The 16,380-nt window shown below is 43.5% G+C and overlaps 1 protein-coding gene across 1 annotated transcript in view; it reads left to right on the top strand.

The window, feature by feature from the left end:
* Window positions 1-769: 769 nt before the first annotated feature.
* The window catches only part of LOC109381331 (uncharacterized), a 37,998-nt gene continuing 22,387 nt past the window's right edge, over window positions 770-16,380 (top strand). Inside the window, exons 1-3 of the mRNA XM_019639879.1 lie at window positions 770-781; window positions 1,456-1,744; window positions 1,816-2,416. Of these exons, the coding sequence (XP_019495424.1) occupies window positions 770-781; window positions 1,456-1,744; window positions 1,816-2,416 (902 nt within the window). The remainder of the gene's footprint in view (window positions 782-1,455; window positions 1,745-1,815; window positions 2,417-16,380) is intronic.

The raw sequence follows: 16,380 nt of genomic DNA, 5'->3' as shown, positions 1-16,380 counted from the left end.
AGGTAGGATGGTGGTTGCCAGGGGCTGCACGAAGGGGGAAATGGAGAGTGGTTAACGGGTGCAGAGATTCAGCTTTGCGAGGTGAAAAGAATTCTGGGGATGGGTTGCACAACGATTGAATGGAATTAACACTACTGGACACCTTAAAAATGGTTAAGATGATAAATTATGTATATTCACCATAATTAAAATTTTCTTTAAAATGTCTTAAAACAAAATGTCTTCAATTGATAAGACTTTCCTTTAGCTTAAGATTATGTCCTTTTTACCCTTATGATAGTTGTAGATGGCAGTAGAGTTGGGAAGATTTGCTGTTTTGTTTATATGAGGGTTTGTTTTTTTTAAATTTTCTTATTTGACACAATGAAAAATTGGCAGCCTGATATTGATCCCTAAACTCATTTTGAATTTTGATAGGCCTCTAAAACCTCAAAGGTGGGGAACCATTGCTCAAGAGATCAGTGGTTCTCACCTTTGACTTCCTGCCTGGCCCAACACACTAGAGTGATACACCCCAGACACCAGAGCAGTGGCGCTTATTGTCAGCTGGAATTTTGGCCTTGAAGGGGGAGGGTGCATATCAGAATGGCTGGGAGTCCCGTATGCTAGGTAAAGGCTCCAGGTGGTTCTAACAGGGTCCCCCTCCCAGGTGGCACTGACCCCTCCCCAAACCTAGCTAACCTGAGAATTCCTTCTCAGTAGTATTGACAATGCCAGGATATTTTCATGGGGCTCAGAAGGACCTGGACACCTCCTTGATTAATTCACCATGTCGTCTTGTGTACAGGACTGTGCCTAAGCCTCCCAGAAAATAGATAAGACTTCCAGGAAAGGCAAGTCCTTCTGAAATGTTCAGCCACCAACACCACAGAAAGGCTTTCTTTATTTCTAACGTCAATCCTTCACCCTGGACTTGGAACACATTGTTCTTTACTTTTCCAGGCCAAGTCGTTTTGTCATTCTGTTATCATTTCCTCAGAAAAATCCAAGGGGTTAAGTCAGGTCTTTCAAACTGCAGGTTGTGACCTATTAGTGGGTCAGTTAAGCATGACCAGTATTTTTTTTTTGTATCGTATTGAAAGACTAGAAAACATTAAAGTGCTTCACATGTAGTGAAGGTAATTATTGTTTCGTGAAACTTTATATGTATTCGGGGCTGGAACACAATGTTTGTCCGAATGTGGGCAGTCATCAAAAAAGTTAGAAAATCATTGGATTCAATAAATGACCTCTATAATCTGTGATAACCTAAAATTCTATGAATCTCACTTTCACAGTAGACAGAACTCTCCCGTCAGTGGCACCAGCTCACCATTCTCATCAACAAACCTGAGAGCTGCTATTCGTCCTTGAGACTATTGTGGCGTCCTGTGACCAGTCTGCCTTGATTCATTCTTGTAGACTTGGACGTCAGGCCTTCCCCTGGGTGTCTCCTCTAGATAATGATTTTCATAGTGTTTATTCTACTATATTGGAATTGTNGCCCGGCGCCCCGAGGGGCAGTTGGCGCTGGGCGCGCTCTTCAAGGGGGCTTGGGCGAGACCGGCGGCCTTCCGGGGGGCGCGGGAGGCAAGGAAAGGCGGAGAGAAAGGAAGTCTCGGCTCCGGCGGGCGCCGCGCGCTGGCTCCGGCGGGAGCGGAGACTCAGGTGGCTGTGCGGCTACCGCTGGTTTCGGTTCTGCTGCGCCGCGACGGGCCGCTGCCGCTCTCTGCCGCCACCGCCGCGCTCTGCGCCCCTGGCCTCGGCACCGCCTCCTCCCGGGCGGCCGCTGCTACCGCCGCCATCCTCCCGCTCCCACGGCGGCTCCCGGGTGAGTGGGAGGCGCCCGCCCAGACTTCGCCCGGGCCACCTTCCCTCCTCCCTCAGCCACCCAGCTGTTAGTAACGGAGAAAGAGGAAAAACGGGTGGCGCTTGAGGGGCGGACGGGGGAGGGAAAGGAAGAGGGACGCACGCTTCCCGGCAACCGTCGCCGCGCTGCCCCCGCGAAAGAGGGGCGGGGAGCGGTCTGGGCCACGAAGGTGGGGGTACCCAGGAGGGGAGGAGGCTACCGGCCCTCGCACCGGAAGGCCGGGGAGCAGCGAGTCCCCAGGGTGCGCCGGGGCCTGTGTGTTTGGGTCGCGCACGGTGACCCCGCCCCCGCCCTCTGCCGCCCGGCGGATTGGCTCCCGCCAGCTTGGCCCCGCCTCCCCCTGCCGCGGCCTTGCAGGCCCGGTCCCGCCTCGCCAAGGTACCGTAGTGTGGTAGGTGCTGCCACCCGCGGACTCGGTGATGGACAGGTCTCTGGCCCCGCCTCCCTCCAGGGCGCGCCCCCTCCTCCACTGCGGGGTCTAAGCCAATTGGAAGGACTGAGGCCCGGGGTGCCAACCAGAAGGCGGCTCCTCCTCCCGCACGTGGCCATACGACGCAGTAGAAGACAGTGAGTTCCCTTCACCTTTCCTTGGCTGGGGCCAGGTATGGCTGTGTTTTGTGTCCCGAGCTGTTGTTCAGTTTGGATGGGTGTTAACTTCCACGTTGGTGTTATTAAATGAGTGGGTTTTATATGAAACAGATGCTCAGCAATGCTGATGATAAAAAAAAAATGAGAACAATGAGAACGAAAGAAACAAGAGGGTAGCAGAAGCCAACTTAATTTGAACTAGCTCTATCCCATGAAAAACTCCAACCCTGGAGGAAGAGCAGAGTTGAAAGAACTAAGAATAATCCAGCCTGACTTTCATCTGCAGGGCAAACACTGTGGTGCAGAGAAGGCTGCTCCTGGTTTAGGAGACCTGGGGCCTAGGTCTGGGACCAAAACTAAATTACAGGTAGTGAACAAATTATTTTACCTTTTTGGACTTTACTTTTTCTACCTGGGATGTTTGTATTAAATCCCTGCGGCACCTGCAGCTTTAGAATCTAATAATTTATCTAAAATGGAATTTATTAAAATTCTCCTCAGTAACCAATGTTTCTCCAAGTAAACCAACGTTTACTTGGTAAGTAGAGAAAAGTTTGAAAGGCCAAAGTGGTTACCAGAATGACAAGTTTCAATTCAAGAAGGTATTTAGTAATTTGATCTGATTTCCCTGTTATTGAATGAGGCATTCTGTGTAAAACTCTGGTTCAGCAGGAGATTGTTACCAATACTGTAAGATCCTACTATTAATAGAGAAAATTACAAACACTGATTTAAAAAAAAAAAGGAGTAAAAGACTTTTGCAAGTCTCTGGGAGCTAACTGGCAAGTGCAAGAGTTTCACACTCATCATTATACATGCATTTTAAAAGTTCAGATAACTATGATATGGAGCAAATCTGTTCAGTAGTTAAAACTATTAAATGGAAAGATTTCACAATAAAACCCGATGACTCTTAGTTGTAGCTAGATTTATATTATGCTTCATCACACCCAAACTTGGTTGCATTTTTAAGTCACTTTTACCCAAATGGTAATTACACCTTAAAAGCGCTCCACATTTATTCCTAACAAGGAAAAAAAATCCCCTTAAAGTGCCAGGTTTCCAGCATTCATGCCACACACAACAGTTGGAATTTACATTTGTTTGAGTGATTGATAGATGTACGTCCATTTGTAACAAGACTGTAAATTCCATGAGGGCATGTAAAGCGTGTGGTTTTTGTCCATTGCAGTGCATGGCACTCAGTAGCCCCTAGGTAAGTATTTGTTGAATAAATGAGAGGTGAGAAGGCCATTTACAGGCTGAACGTTGGATGTAAGAGGATAAACATTGCAGTTGTAATGATCATTCATTCAGCTTATAATTAATGTGTTTTCTGTTACTCAGTACCAGGCATAGCATATTAGGATACACTAAGCTACACAGAGGAAACAAACCCCTAAACCTTACGGCCTTGATGCAGTGAAAGCACATTCTGAGTTCCCTTGGTACACCCTCTCATCTCTCTCTAAACAGTTCCCCACTTGAGTGGCAATCCTGTGTGTCTCTCCTCCAACTCAGGGACCCAGGCTCTTATCTAGTGGCTAAGCAGGCCCCTGGAGCCATCACAGAGTTCGTTCTTTATTAGATCCTGTGCACCTGGCTGGCCAAAGAAAAAGGGCAGCTATTGAATGAAGTTTTGGCCAAACCTGAAAGGGTTTGCATCCCTCCTGCCCACTATCCATGTTGGCAGAAATCAATCACATGGTCTAACCTAATTGCAAAGGGGTCAGGAAATATAGTTTTATGTGTGTGCCCAGGAAGAAAAGGAAGTAATTTTGGCAGGCACATAACAAGCGTGTCATTGCCATACACGAGAACCATTTGTCTGACAAATACCGAAGCTAAATATTAAATCTTAAGTAAAACATTTTACAATAAAAATTGTTACATGAAAAAATTTTAGTGAGAGTTACAATATTAAGCCATCAAAATGTAGTAAAAAAACNAACAGACCTGGAGGACAGAGAAGGTAGTGACCAGGCATGTGGTTTCTGGAGTCAGCTGCCTGGTACAGTTTCTTCCTAGCTATGTGACCTTGGGCTGGTTACTTAAAGGTTTCCCCACCTGATAATGGGAATATAACAGTATCTTAACCACAGGGTGGCTGTGAGGACCAAGCAGCATACTTCATAGAGACCCTGGCACATCCATGCGCATTGTTAGTATTTAGATTATGTATCCCAACAACACTTACTAGCTTTGTGCCCTTGATAAGTTACTTAATCTCTCTGAGCTCCAGTTTCCTCAAACATAAAATGAAAAATTCTAATATCCATCTTACAAGTTTAAGGTTTTACATAAAGAAATGGTATGTAAAATTCTTGGCATGACATTTGACCCAGGTACACAGTCAATAAATGGTTAATCTTCAACGTAGTTTCATTTGTATTGGGATAAATCATTCTGACCTCTATTTAACCATCTGCCAGATCTCAGAATCTCCTGCCCCCACCTTCCACAGGCCCTAGTCTATGGGGACAGATGACAGAAGATGGGAGGATCATTTCACTCTTTATTTCAGCATGTTATACTTCAACAGAAGAACTTGTTTTTACTACCCCAGTGGGCTCACATGGGTAGGTTCTGGCAGCAGCAATTAGTCTCCTTATTACTTTACAGATGAAGAAGAAATAAACTTGTCTCTGACATGTTGAATTTTCTCAAGCAAGTCCCATATGGAGGATAAAAGCTCTTAATCTAATCAAAGCCAGAGAAAATAATTCTGGTTTCATGCTTCTTTAAAGCTTCTCATCAAAATGCTTTGAAGACCTGCAATGTGCCAGGTGTTGTGCCAGATTCACCGTAGAACCTGTAACAAAGGTTTGAACAAATTACTACAGGAGCACAGCCCGGGACCTGCGGGGAGGCAGGATATGATGTTTCACAGAACAGGTGCTATTTTGGCTGGGCAGTGAAAGTTTAAGGAGGAGTTGGTAAGCGGGAAATGGGGGGAAAGGTGATCAGAAAGAGAAAACAGCATAGACACTGATGACAAGGTGGGAAACAGCTTGGAATGTTTGGGGAGCTGCCTGTGGCCAGAATGGAAGAAGACGGAGTTAGAAAGTTAGCCTGCAGCTAGATAGTAAGCCAGATCCAAGAGTCTGAATTTTATCCTGTTAGCTGTGGTAAGATGACCACATAATTCATCATCCAAATGGGTTACTTTTGAGAGTAAAGGGCATGCTAACCAGATGGAATAACAGAACACCCAGCATAGAACTGTTCCAGGCTCACAGGGACCTTGCTTTGGGAGACCTCTAAGGCCTGACACTGACCAGATTTGTGTATTATAGAGGGAAGTCTGGTAGCAATGCGATTGGAAAGAGGAGACACCTACAGTCAGGGAGATAGCTAAGAAGGCAGTGGGGATGGAGAGGAGAGACATCTAGGTTTTGTCAGGAATATAATGGATTGGAGAGGGGGAAAGAGTGAGTGGAGGGGGAGAGAGAGAGAGAGTGAGAGACAGAGACAGAGAGGGGGGAGAAAGAGGAGAAGAAGAAGGATGAGGAAGAAAGGAAGGAGGGAAGGAGAGAGGAAGGAAGGAGAGGTAGGAGAAAGAAAAAGAAAAAAGAAAGGAAAGAAAGAAAGAAAAAGAAAGGGCGAGTTAATGACAGCATTTCTAGGCTGGATGATGTGGGGACTAAGGAAGACAGGAAGAGGAGCAGGTTTTGGGGAACAGTTTGTGCAGTCTGAGGTATGCTGCGTTGGAGATATTTGCTAAATACTGATGTCCAGCAGGCTGTTACAGCGCAAGGCATAGAACTCACAGGTGGAGATTGGACATACAGATTATGTTATTATAGGTAATAATACGAGGAGGAAATCGCTGAAAATCACCAAAGGAATGTAAGTGTAGAGGGAGAAAATATGAAACCTAGGAAATGGCCATGGGTTGGTGGAAGAGGAGGAACCAGAGAAGGAAAAGGGAGTCCGAGCAGTAGGAGGGAAAAATGGGAGGGAAGGCATCCCAGAGGGTTTCAGGAGAGAAGACGCCCTCAAACAGGTGGAGAATGATGAAGACTGACATCATGGTTGACGGGAGAGCATCCATCATCGTTGACCTTTCTAGAGTGACAGAGGTGGAAACCAGGTGCTCACTGCTCCTTGAAGACTGCATGGGAATGAGTGCCAGAAGGCAACTGTAGATGGCTCTTTCCAGGAGGTTAACAATGACTGGCAGGAGAGGGAGTTACAGCAGCTCGATGGGGAAGCAGTTTCCCTGCTTCATTTTCCTAATGCTGTTTACTTCTAAGTCGGGTGTAAACATGTGATTAGAAAATGAAAGAAAAAGCATTTGAATTTCCCTCAGGCCCGCTGGGTCTCACTTTCACAGTCATGAGAGCTGAACTTGAAGTGCTTTTCCTTGTCCAGAGTGATGGTGGCTCGAAGCAAGTATGTTGAGAGTGTGTTTTCCAAACCCCAAATCTTGATGAATTGGCTCGTATTCAGATGTAACTTGGTAATGGCCCAGTTAGGACATTTCAGTGTATATAATGCTTTTACACATCAGCGTGCAATAGCTAAGCCACTAAAGCTTAGCTATCTTAGCTATTATAGATAGTGAAAAGATCAATTAAAAGAATTTTACATGATGAATATTTATGATTCTATGTAAGACCTAAGATGGCTGAATCAGTGCCCTCAGAGCCTACAGAAAGCAGTGACTTTCCAAAGACAAAAGCGATGTGACTTCTTGGAATTCTCAAGGCCTTGACTAATCTTGGTCTAAAAATATGCAGGTCATCAACCTGGGTGGTCCTCATGGTGAGTCATCTCCAGCAACAGAGATTGTGGGTTCCACTATAATATAAAGCTAGAGAAGAAACCAGGTAATACAAAGTTCAGAGAAATTTGTTTTAAGTCTACTTTGTCTGGTATAAGTATTGCTACCACAGCTTTGTTTGTTTGTTTGTTTGTTTTCATTTTCATGACTGCCTGAGGGGCTACCTGGTAGGAACTACAAAGCCATCTGCAGTTGTTCATTGCCTGTGATAAACCTGGAGGCATGTGGGAGAGACCACGCTGCCAACAAAGGATGTCTGCCACCAGTACCAGATCTGGGGTACCTCCACAAAAATCCAGGACAACCCAAGACCTGCTGCTACCTGCCAGCTCCCTTAAGATTCAGCCACTGATAAGACCTGGTGTGGTACAAGAGTTGGGTCAGGCAAGGTCTCAGGGAGTCACTAGAGTTGGAGGAGTTGTGGCCACCAGGTTAATGTAGACTCTGGTTTGGTGCCAGTGCTGAGCCTGGAGTGACTCAGCAAAAGTCTCAAGAGCACACCGCAGCCAGTCACCACCCACCTGGGGCCCATGGACTCCAATAAGAAACAGTGTAATGCCGGAGGAGCTGGCCGCTAGAGAAGAAAGTGTCTCAGCTGTGGGAAAGTTGGGTGGGGTGGGATCCCATCTGAGTCAGCAGGAAGGAGCAGCAGAGGTCACCAGGCAAATCAGGTTCAGATTTGGCCTGTGGGGGCAGGCTCAACACAGGAAAGATGGTGTCCATCTGCCAGCTTCACAGGAGAAGGACCTCTCACTGGGAAAATGCTGACTGTTCTCCATTCCTCTCCCTGAAGCCACACTCCTCAATCTGCCCCCTATATGTTTTCAAGGCCCTCCCACCCTCGCCCTGAGTCTCGGTCTTGACATTGGAGCCCAAGGTGAGTGCTGCGAGCAAGTGAGTCTGTGTGCGGGCCATTCAAGGGGATGTTTGGGTTTTCTGCAGCCTTCGGTCCCACCTGAACTGTTGGAGTCCCCACTGTTTTTCACAGCCAGATGTTGTAGGGGCTCCTCTTTCCAGCACCTGTACTCCGGGCTGGGGATCCTAGTTTGGGGGCTGGGATCCCTCACTCCTCCAAGGGGAACCTCCTTGGCTGACATATTCCTCCTGATTCTCAACCACCACAGGGAGATATGGAGCCCATTCCGAGTCTCCACCCCTTCTACTTTATATTTTTAGTTATAGGACTCTGTTTGGCTAGACTTCAGATGGTTCTCCAGGTTGATTGTTCTGTAATTTAGTTGTAATTTTAATGTGCTCATGGAAGGACTCAGGCACAGTGTTTCTCTACACCGCCATCTTGGATCTCTCTCCAAGTACTTATAATTCTCATTAAAAATTTTTTTTATCATCTTGCACCTTCAGAATATCTCTGCCATTGCTTTATTACACTGGCTATGCATGTAATAACTTTCATTTCTTAGATTTCAAACACTGACACTACTCCCATCCTTCAATGTCAGGTAACTCCTCCACAATCATGGGGGACTTAGGCACCTGGTCAATCTCCTTCTGCCCTGAGTAGTAATCATTATCCTGGAAGATTTCAAAATCCATATAGATACCCTCTGTCTTAGTCCGTTCAGGCTGCTAAAGCAAAATACCATAACCTGGGTGGCTTATAGACAACAGAAATTTAGTCCTCGCAGTTCTGAGGCTGGGAAGTCCAAGATCAAGGCACCAGTAGATGTGGTGTCTGGTGAACTTCCACACTCTAGACGGCCATCTTGTCACTATAATCTCACATGGCAGGAGGGACTAGGGAGCTCTCTGGAGCTTCCTTTATAAAGGCCCTAACCCCATTCATGAATACACCACTTTCATGACCTACCGTATTTCCCCATGTATATGACGCACCCTTTTTCGAAAAATTTGGGGTCTAAAAACTGGGTGCGTCTTAGACAATGGTTGTAGATTTTTTTAACTTGCTTTTTCCGCTTTTGTTTGTGCTGTTTTTTGTGCTCATACAACAACCATATAAGACGCACCCAGTTTTTAGACCCCCAATTTTTTGAATAAGGGTGCATCTTATGCGTGGGGAAATATGGTAATCACCTCACAAAGGCCCCACTCCTAATGTCATTACTTTGGGGCCTAGTGTTTTAACATATGAATTTTGGAGGGATACAGGCATTTAGACCATAGTACCTTCTCATCAGCCTGGTCTGAAAATCCATTGCCTGCTCCCCTTCCCCACTTACACTCTACTCCAGCTGCCTATTCCCATGATCTTACCTTGGGCCTTGTCATTATTCAAAACTATTCCACCTCTGAGAGTGTGTAACTTCAGCACTAATTTTGCAAAAACACTGACTCTTTCTCCCCATTGAAAAAGACCTCATTAGAGTAATGTTAGTGAAAATGGCAGAATAAGGATCTCCAAAAATTCTCTCCTCCATAAAAGCAATGAGAAAACTGGCAAAAATTGTCAGAATTAACTTTTCAGAACTCTGGAAATGAAACAAACAAAAAAACTAGCTGAATTTGCCCTGTGCCCATCACCCACCTCCCCCAGCTCAGTGGTAGTCTTGAAAATCAACAGCCCACAATCACAGTGAAACTCAGCAGGCTGGCAGCCGCTGGAGGTGGTAAATAGGATTAGAGCACCATCAAAGCCTCATTCCCAGAGAACTGTCGTGATTTGATCTGTCTGGTAAGTTCCCTGGAAGATTCCCATTACATCCCTGGAAGATTCCCATTACAAGGCAGTCTTTATTTGACTGATTTGGCCCAGTGTGAAAAGCCTTTTTCCTGGGACTTCCGCTAAAAATACATAGAGGCAATTATTTAATTTCACAGCTACCTGAGGCAGTGGTTACCAGTTGGCAAACAATAGGATAGCCAAAAAGCTTAAGAGGAAAAGCCAGGAAATGAGATGCCCATAGAGACTTTGAAAAGCTGCAACGTGTCCCTGAGAAGCTAGAGAAGGCCATCTGCATGCATAAGGCTGTGTGCATGCCCAGGGCTCTGTGTAGGCTCAGGAAAGACCTGAGAAAGCCGGAAGTCCTCACTGCTATGAAAACTAACCTTTAAGCTGTGTGCAAGCACAAGTGAAGGATAAAACAGACTTGTCAGTTGCCTGGCTGGATGGTGAAGGCATGCCCTCACATGTACACAGAGCCCCTCTGCAAAGACTGGGAGGCTTAGTGGTTCCTAGCATTTAAGGAAATCTCTTAATTTTTATGGTACTGTGGTACTACAAAGGAGATTGATCAGTGTCCCATATGGATGAATATCTGATTATTACCTGACCACTAAGCTAAATGAGCAGAGACTTAAGTGTCAAAAGCAAAAACTGAAAGCCATGAAGGAAGAAATGGAAAATTCAGTAGTAATAGTTTGAGACTTCAGTATGACACTTTCAATAATGGCTAGAACAACTAGACAGAAAATCGACAAGGAAACAGAAGACTTGGACAACACTATAAACCAACTGGACCTAACAAACATCTATATAACACTCCACTGAACACAATACACATTTTTCTCAAGTGCAATGGATCACTTTGCAGGGTAGACAATATGTTATGCTATAAAACAAGTTTAAAATAAATTTAAACATAAAACAATGTTTTTTTCCAATTAAAATTTATTGGGGTTACAATGGTCAACACAACTACATAGGTTTCAACTGTACAATTGTATAATATATGATCTATATGTTGCATTATGTGTTCACCACTCAGAGTCAGTTCTTTCATTACCATATGTTTGAGCCCCTTTACCCTCTTCTACTATCTCCCCTCCCCCCTTACACTCTGGTAACCACTAAACTATTGTCTGTGTCTATGAAATTTTTATTTGTTTTTCTTCTTCCTTTGTTGCTTTCAATTTTATATCCCACATATCAGTGAAGTCATATGGTTCTCAACTTTTTCTGTCTGGCTTATTTTCTTAGCATAATAATCTCAAGATGCATCCATGTTGTCACAAATGGCAGTATCTCATCTTTTCTTATGACAGTCATATTCCACTGTGTATATATACCACCATTTTTTTATTAGTTTCAGGTGTACAAAACAATGTAATAGTTAGACATTTACACCCCTCACAAAATGATAACCCCCTCCCCCAATCTACTGCTCCAATAAAAACAGGGTGGCAAAAAAAAAAAGTATACACATAACTTGTATCCATCTTTTGTTATTGGTATATATTGAGTATTACAATTTTAATACAGTTTTTTCCTTGCTTAAAATGTGTATACATTTTTTTTTGTGCCCTCTGTGTATACATTACTGGTTCTGTTTCTCTGGAGAACCCTGACTAAAACCACACAGCACACTAACCCACATAAAGCACAAGACTTTCAGGTCAAACAGCAAAGCAAACTCTTTGGTGTAAGAAAATTTGGTTACCTTATCAAAGTCAAGTGTTTTCCAATGAAAACATATCTTCTAGAAAGGAGGGTATTCCTGAAGACAAGATTATTCAACATTTGAGAAAACTTTATTTTATACATATAAAAGAAAAGTGGCCAAAATCCAGGCAGTGGAGTGAGAAGGAAGCAAGGTGAGTGCCCTATCTGTACCATTTCCCATCCATTTGGCTAGACACATGGGAACATCAACACCATCAAGTAGTACAGATGTTTCCAGAGACCTCAGTAATGACAGAAAATGCTGGTGATTTTACAGTCATAATTCATATTAATCTACCATGTCTTCTGTGTGGAGCCCAGTGACAGATGTCGTACATCTGACCACAGTCATGAGCCACTCCAGGGGCCTGGGGGTGACAGTTGGTTCCAGGGCATGGGAGAACCTGATGTGTTGGACATCTGTTACAAAGAGAGTAAGTGACTACACAGGGAAAGCCAACCTGTAGGGGTTTCCCTCTTCATAGCTTTTAGAGACATATGTTGAGTGGCATTTACTGCTCATTAGCCCAGATACCTCTGAGAGAGTCTGCCTAAACTACTATAAATCTCTTATTCAAGCAGCATGTAGATGGCCATGTATATTCATGAGGAGAAAGAAAAAGATGTGTTTTTGAAAAGAGAGATCAGCAAAGGCCAAAAAGTTTAAAGTGTAGCCCCATGTCAACTAGAGCAGGGCTAATGAGTATACCACACACACACACACACACACACACACACACACACACACACACACATGCACACCTTCTTGAGCCCTTGGCAGACATCAGTAATCAATCATTGTAGATGATCACTGCTGAGACTGTGATCTCTGAATCTGTTTCAGCTCAAGGCTCCAGGGAGCCACTACTGGCCCTTCAGCCATGACTCTCCTAAAGATGCTTTGCCATCCCTGGCCCAGTTTCCCTAATTAGTTGGGGACAGAGTATTAAGTATTTTTAGCTGTGTTCCTCGCTCTTTCTCCTGCCACCTTGCCTCAGGTTCCCGCTTTCTTTTCTCAAGGCATCCTTTATGCCCTTCACTCTTTGTGACCCTCCATGGTCACAACTTGCCCAAGAGGCGCTGGCACAGTTAGGGACGGCATTCAGTATATTTAACAACTGGTTCAGCCCAGGTCTGATCAACCAGAATGGCTTCCTGCCCAGAAACACCCACGAAGACAGCCCCACATATGGTGCGCGTTAACTTGGAGAAGCACTGCAGCCCGCCAGGGGGTAGGCATTTTCGGGCAGCGTTTGAAAGATATGTTGTCTTGTACGCTTAATAAAGACAGAACTGCCTGGAAGCTCCAAAGTACTTTTGAATTAGGGGGACTGCTCAGCCCAGATTTGTGGCCTTTGTGCTGACTGGCCCAGCACATTTCTCGTGCTTCTGAAGGGCTTGTGTGAGGGATCTTCAACATTCCTTGATTATTGCCCCTCCCCCACCTCAACACTCTGGAGTTCTCTACAGCTAAGGATTCTTCTCTGTGGCCCATGTTTTATATGGAAACATACCCAGAAAAGGAGTTGTTATTTGGAGACTTGTACAGTTTCTTCTCAGCACTAGGGTCAAAAAGTGCTTGTCCTTTAATCTCTACTAGTTGAAAAGGAAAGAAAAACCTCCATTTAGCAAGTGAATGATTATATCGCCTGTGCATGAAATGTATCTTAGAACTATTTCCCAATGTGTGTTCTTTGGGTCTTTTGCCTGAACTTAATCCCTGGGTTTGTTTGTTAAAACATTGATTCCAGGATCTCAACCCAGACCTACTGAATAGGAACTGTTAGGCAGGAGGGCCAGAACTCTACATTAAAAAAAAAAAAAAACCTTATTGGGGAACAGTGTGTTTTTCCAGGACCCATCAGCTCCAAGTCAAATCGTTGTCATCAATCTAGTTGTGGAGGGTGCAGCTCACTGGCCCATATGGGAATCGAACCGGCAACCTTGGCGTTACGAGCTCCGTGCTCTCACCAACTGAGCCAACCGGCTGCCCCCAGGACTCTACATTTTTAACTAAGGTTTGCAAATCTGGGGCTCAGAGACTTTGGGTCATTCTGCCCAAACAGTTGGCCTTCACTTGAAATGATTTTTTTTNAATAAATTTGTATTGTTTTATGCAACTAAGTTGGTGGTTATTAGTTACAGCAGCAATAGAAAACTAATATAATGACTGTTCTTTAAGATTTTGGAAACCCCCTGATTACAAGCTGCCTCAAAAAAAAAAAATTTTAGTAAACATGGCTGTGAGATTCTCATGTGGTTAGCCACACGTATTTTTTCTTGGCTTCCTGCCCCACTCTTGAGCCGTGGCAGCACAGGACGCCATGGTTTCCTGAAGTTGGGCATTATAGGTAGCTGAGGTAGCATGCTGCTTTTCAAGGACCCCAAGTGCCAGCTGGGGCTTCCCATTACCTGCCTTCCTAATGCAAGCATTGAAATGAGAAAGTCATGACATTAAAAAGAGCAGCCTTTATTTCATTCAGGGTTTCTGTGTTTTAAAAGAACTCTGGCAAGTCAGAGTATGTAAATAGGCAATATATTTGGTGAAATTATGATTCCGAAAATAGCCCTGTGTTTGCCAGCGCTTGAGGAAGTTGGGTGATGTCTGGTACATCTCCTGCAGGAAAGAAGGTGGCATTTGGGAAACTCCACACTGACATCTAGTGACACAAAACTGCACTGCCAAAGGCTGAAAACCTGAAGCAGCTCGCATCAATGGGCAACTCATTTGGATGCCCCTACCCCTGCCCCCCAACTCCTCAACAGGACTCAAGACTCAGTGCAGACCAGGTGACTCAACGGCCCCGGGTGCAGCCAAGGCTGGTCAGGCTTCTTTATGCTCGTGTGCACTGGTGCCAAGTTTAACCATCTAAGAGTTTTTGCCTCTTAACTTTTTGAAATGATGATTTCTGCACATTTTAAAGCTAAAGATTGTGCTTCTAAGAAATTGTTTGCGCTTCTGGCGGCCAGACACTTTAATGTCAAATGAGTTTAAGAGCGTTAATNACCGAATTAGGCTATTAAAAAGCTCATCACCTCAAAAATTGCATCAGCTATCATCTTTAAAACAATGACTGGGAGAGGCACAAAAATGCCCACCTAAAGATGTCCATGCTCTCATCCCTGGAACCTGTGAACATGTTACCTTACATGGCAAGGGGGACTTTGCAGATATTCAGAAACTAAGGATCTTGAGATAAGGAGATTGCCCTGGATTATATGAGTGGGCCCAATGGAATTACAAATCTCCTTATAAGTGAAAGAGGGAGAAGAGGCAGAGGCAGAGTGACGAGATGCAAGAAGGACGCAACTAGTTAAAAGGTGGCCATGGTTTTGCCTTTTATTTTACTAATTTAGTAAGTGTCATACATTACCCAGTCTCCATAACAAATTATAGGATTATATGTATAATTACCTCTTTAAATAGGCCTTTTTCCTATTCCATTTTTTAAAGAAAGAAATGAACCATCTAAACATTAAAATATCTTAATACATGCTACAGAAAACACTGTTTAGGATTTTAGTGGTCATTAGAAACTTATATTTAAAATTCTAAAACTAAAGTTAGTTTAGAGGAATATTGAGGAATCACATTGTTGGGTAATTTTTCAGAGAACATCAATAATTTATGTAGTCTATGTAGCTCACTTCTATTTTTCTGTCACAAGTAAACCAAATTCTCTTCCCTTTACTCTCATTGATTTTTTTTAAATCAATCATGTTGGTCTTCCAAAGGATGGAGCCAATCCTGTCAGGATTATAGGCACACACCATGAAGTGGGTGAACTTAGGTCAGAGGTGGGCCCAGGCTCTGTCTAGCACTGACTGTGGGATTTAGGGAAAGCTACTTAACCTAGCCAGACCTGTTTCCTCTGTAAAATGCAGATGAGCATAAAACCAGCCTCACAGAGCAGTTGTGGGTCTCAAAAAACTCAGTTTCTGTTTGAAAATACTTTGAAATGTGTTAATATAATAGATACACAAACTTTAATCTCAATGTTATTATCCCTAGCAGGTGGTTATAATTTGTGTATTACCTCTAGCAGTGTGTGAATTGTGCAGTTGAATATATACTAGCACTCACTGGAATTGATTTTACCACTTGGTGTAGTTTTAATGTATTTTGACACTTAAGGATTTATTGGCAATAATGTTTAGCAGTAATTTGCTAATAAGTATGTACATCACTAATCTTGATGATAATGTGACATGTCATGATGACAAACCTACACCTTTCTACCATGGGATGTCTATGTGTATGTATATACAGAGGGTACCAAAAAAATGTATACAGATTTTAAGAAAGGAAAAAGCTGTATTAAAATTGTAATACTCAATATATACCAATAAAAGATGAATACAAGTCATGTGCGTACATATTTTTCACGCCTCGATATATATACATAGGTATATATGTGTATATATATATATATATATATGAAATTTAATTGTCATGACGAGACCAGAAACTATTTGAAGAGTAGAAGCTAGAAGCTATTTGAAATCTCTTAATATTTAAAGCTTTATTTAAAAAAAAAATTCTCTTGAGTCTACAGGGTAGTTAAATTACACTTTCATTAGGAAATCTTTGGGGCCCTAAATAACATTACATGTGCTGGGAAAGCATTTCATGTGAATCAGTCCATGAGCAGATCCCTAAGCTATGTCAAACACAGATTCTGGAATCATTTTCCTTTCTAAAAACAGCTTGAGACACAATGCCAGCATCTGCTAATAAAAATGGTATGGAGTGTTAATTAGAGCTTAAATATTTATACTATGCTCTGTTCTCAATAATCC

The sequence above is a fragment of the Hipposideros armiger genome, unplaced genomic scaffold (assembly GCF_001890085.2).
Source record: "Hipposideros armiger isolate ML-2016 unplaced genomic scaffold, ASM189008v1 scaffold_47, whole genome shotgun sequence".
Classification (NCBI taxonomy): Eukaryota; Metazoa; Chordata; class Mammalia; order Chiroptera; family Hipposideridae; genus Hipposideros; species Hipposideros armiger.
Note: the sequence above shows the minus strand (reverse complement) of the source record. Positions and strands in the feature narration are given on the sequence as shown.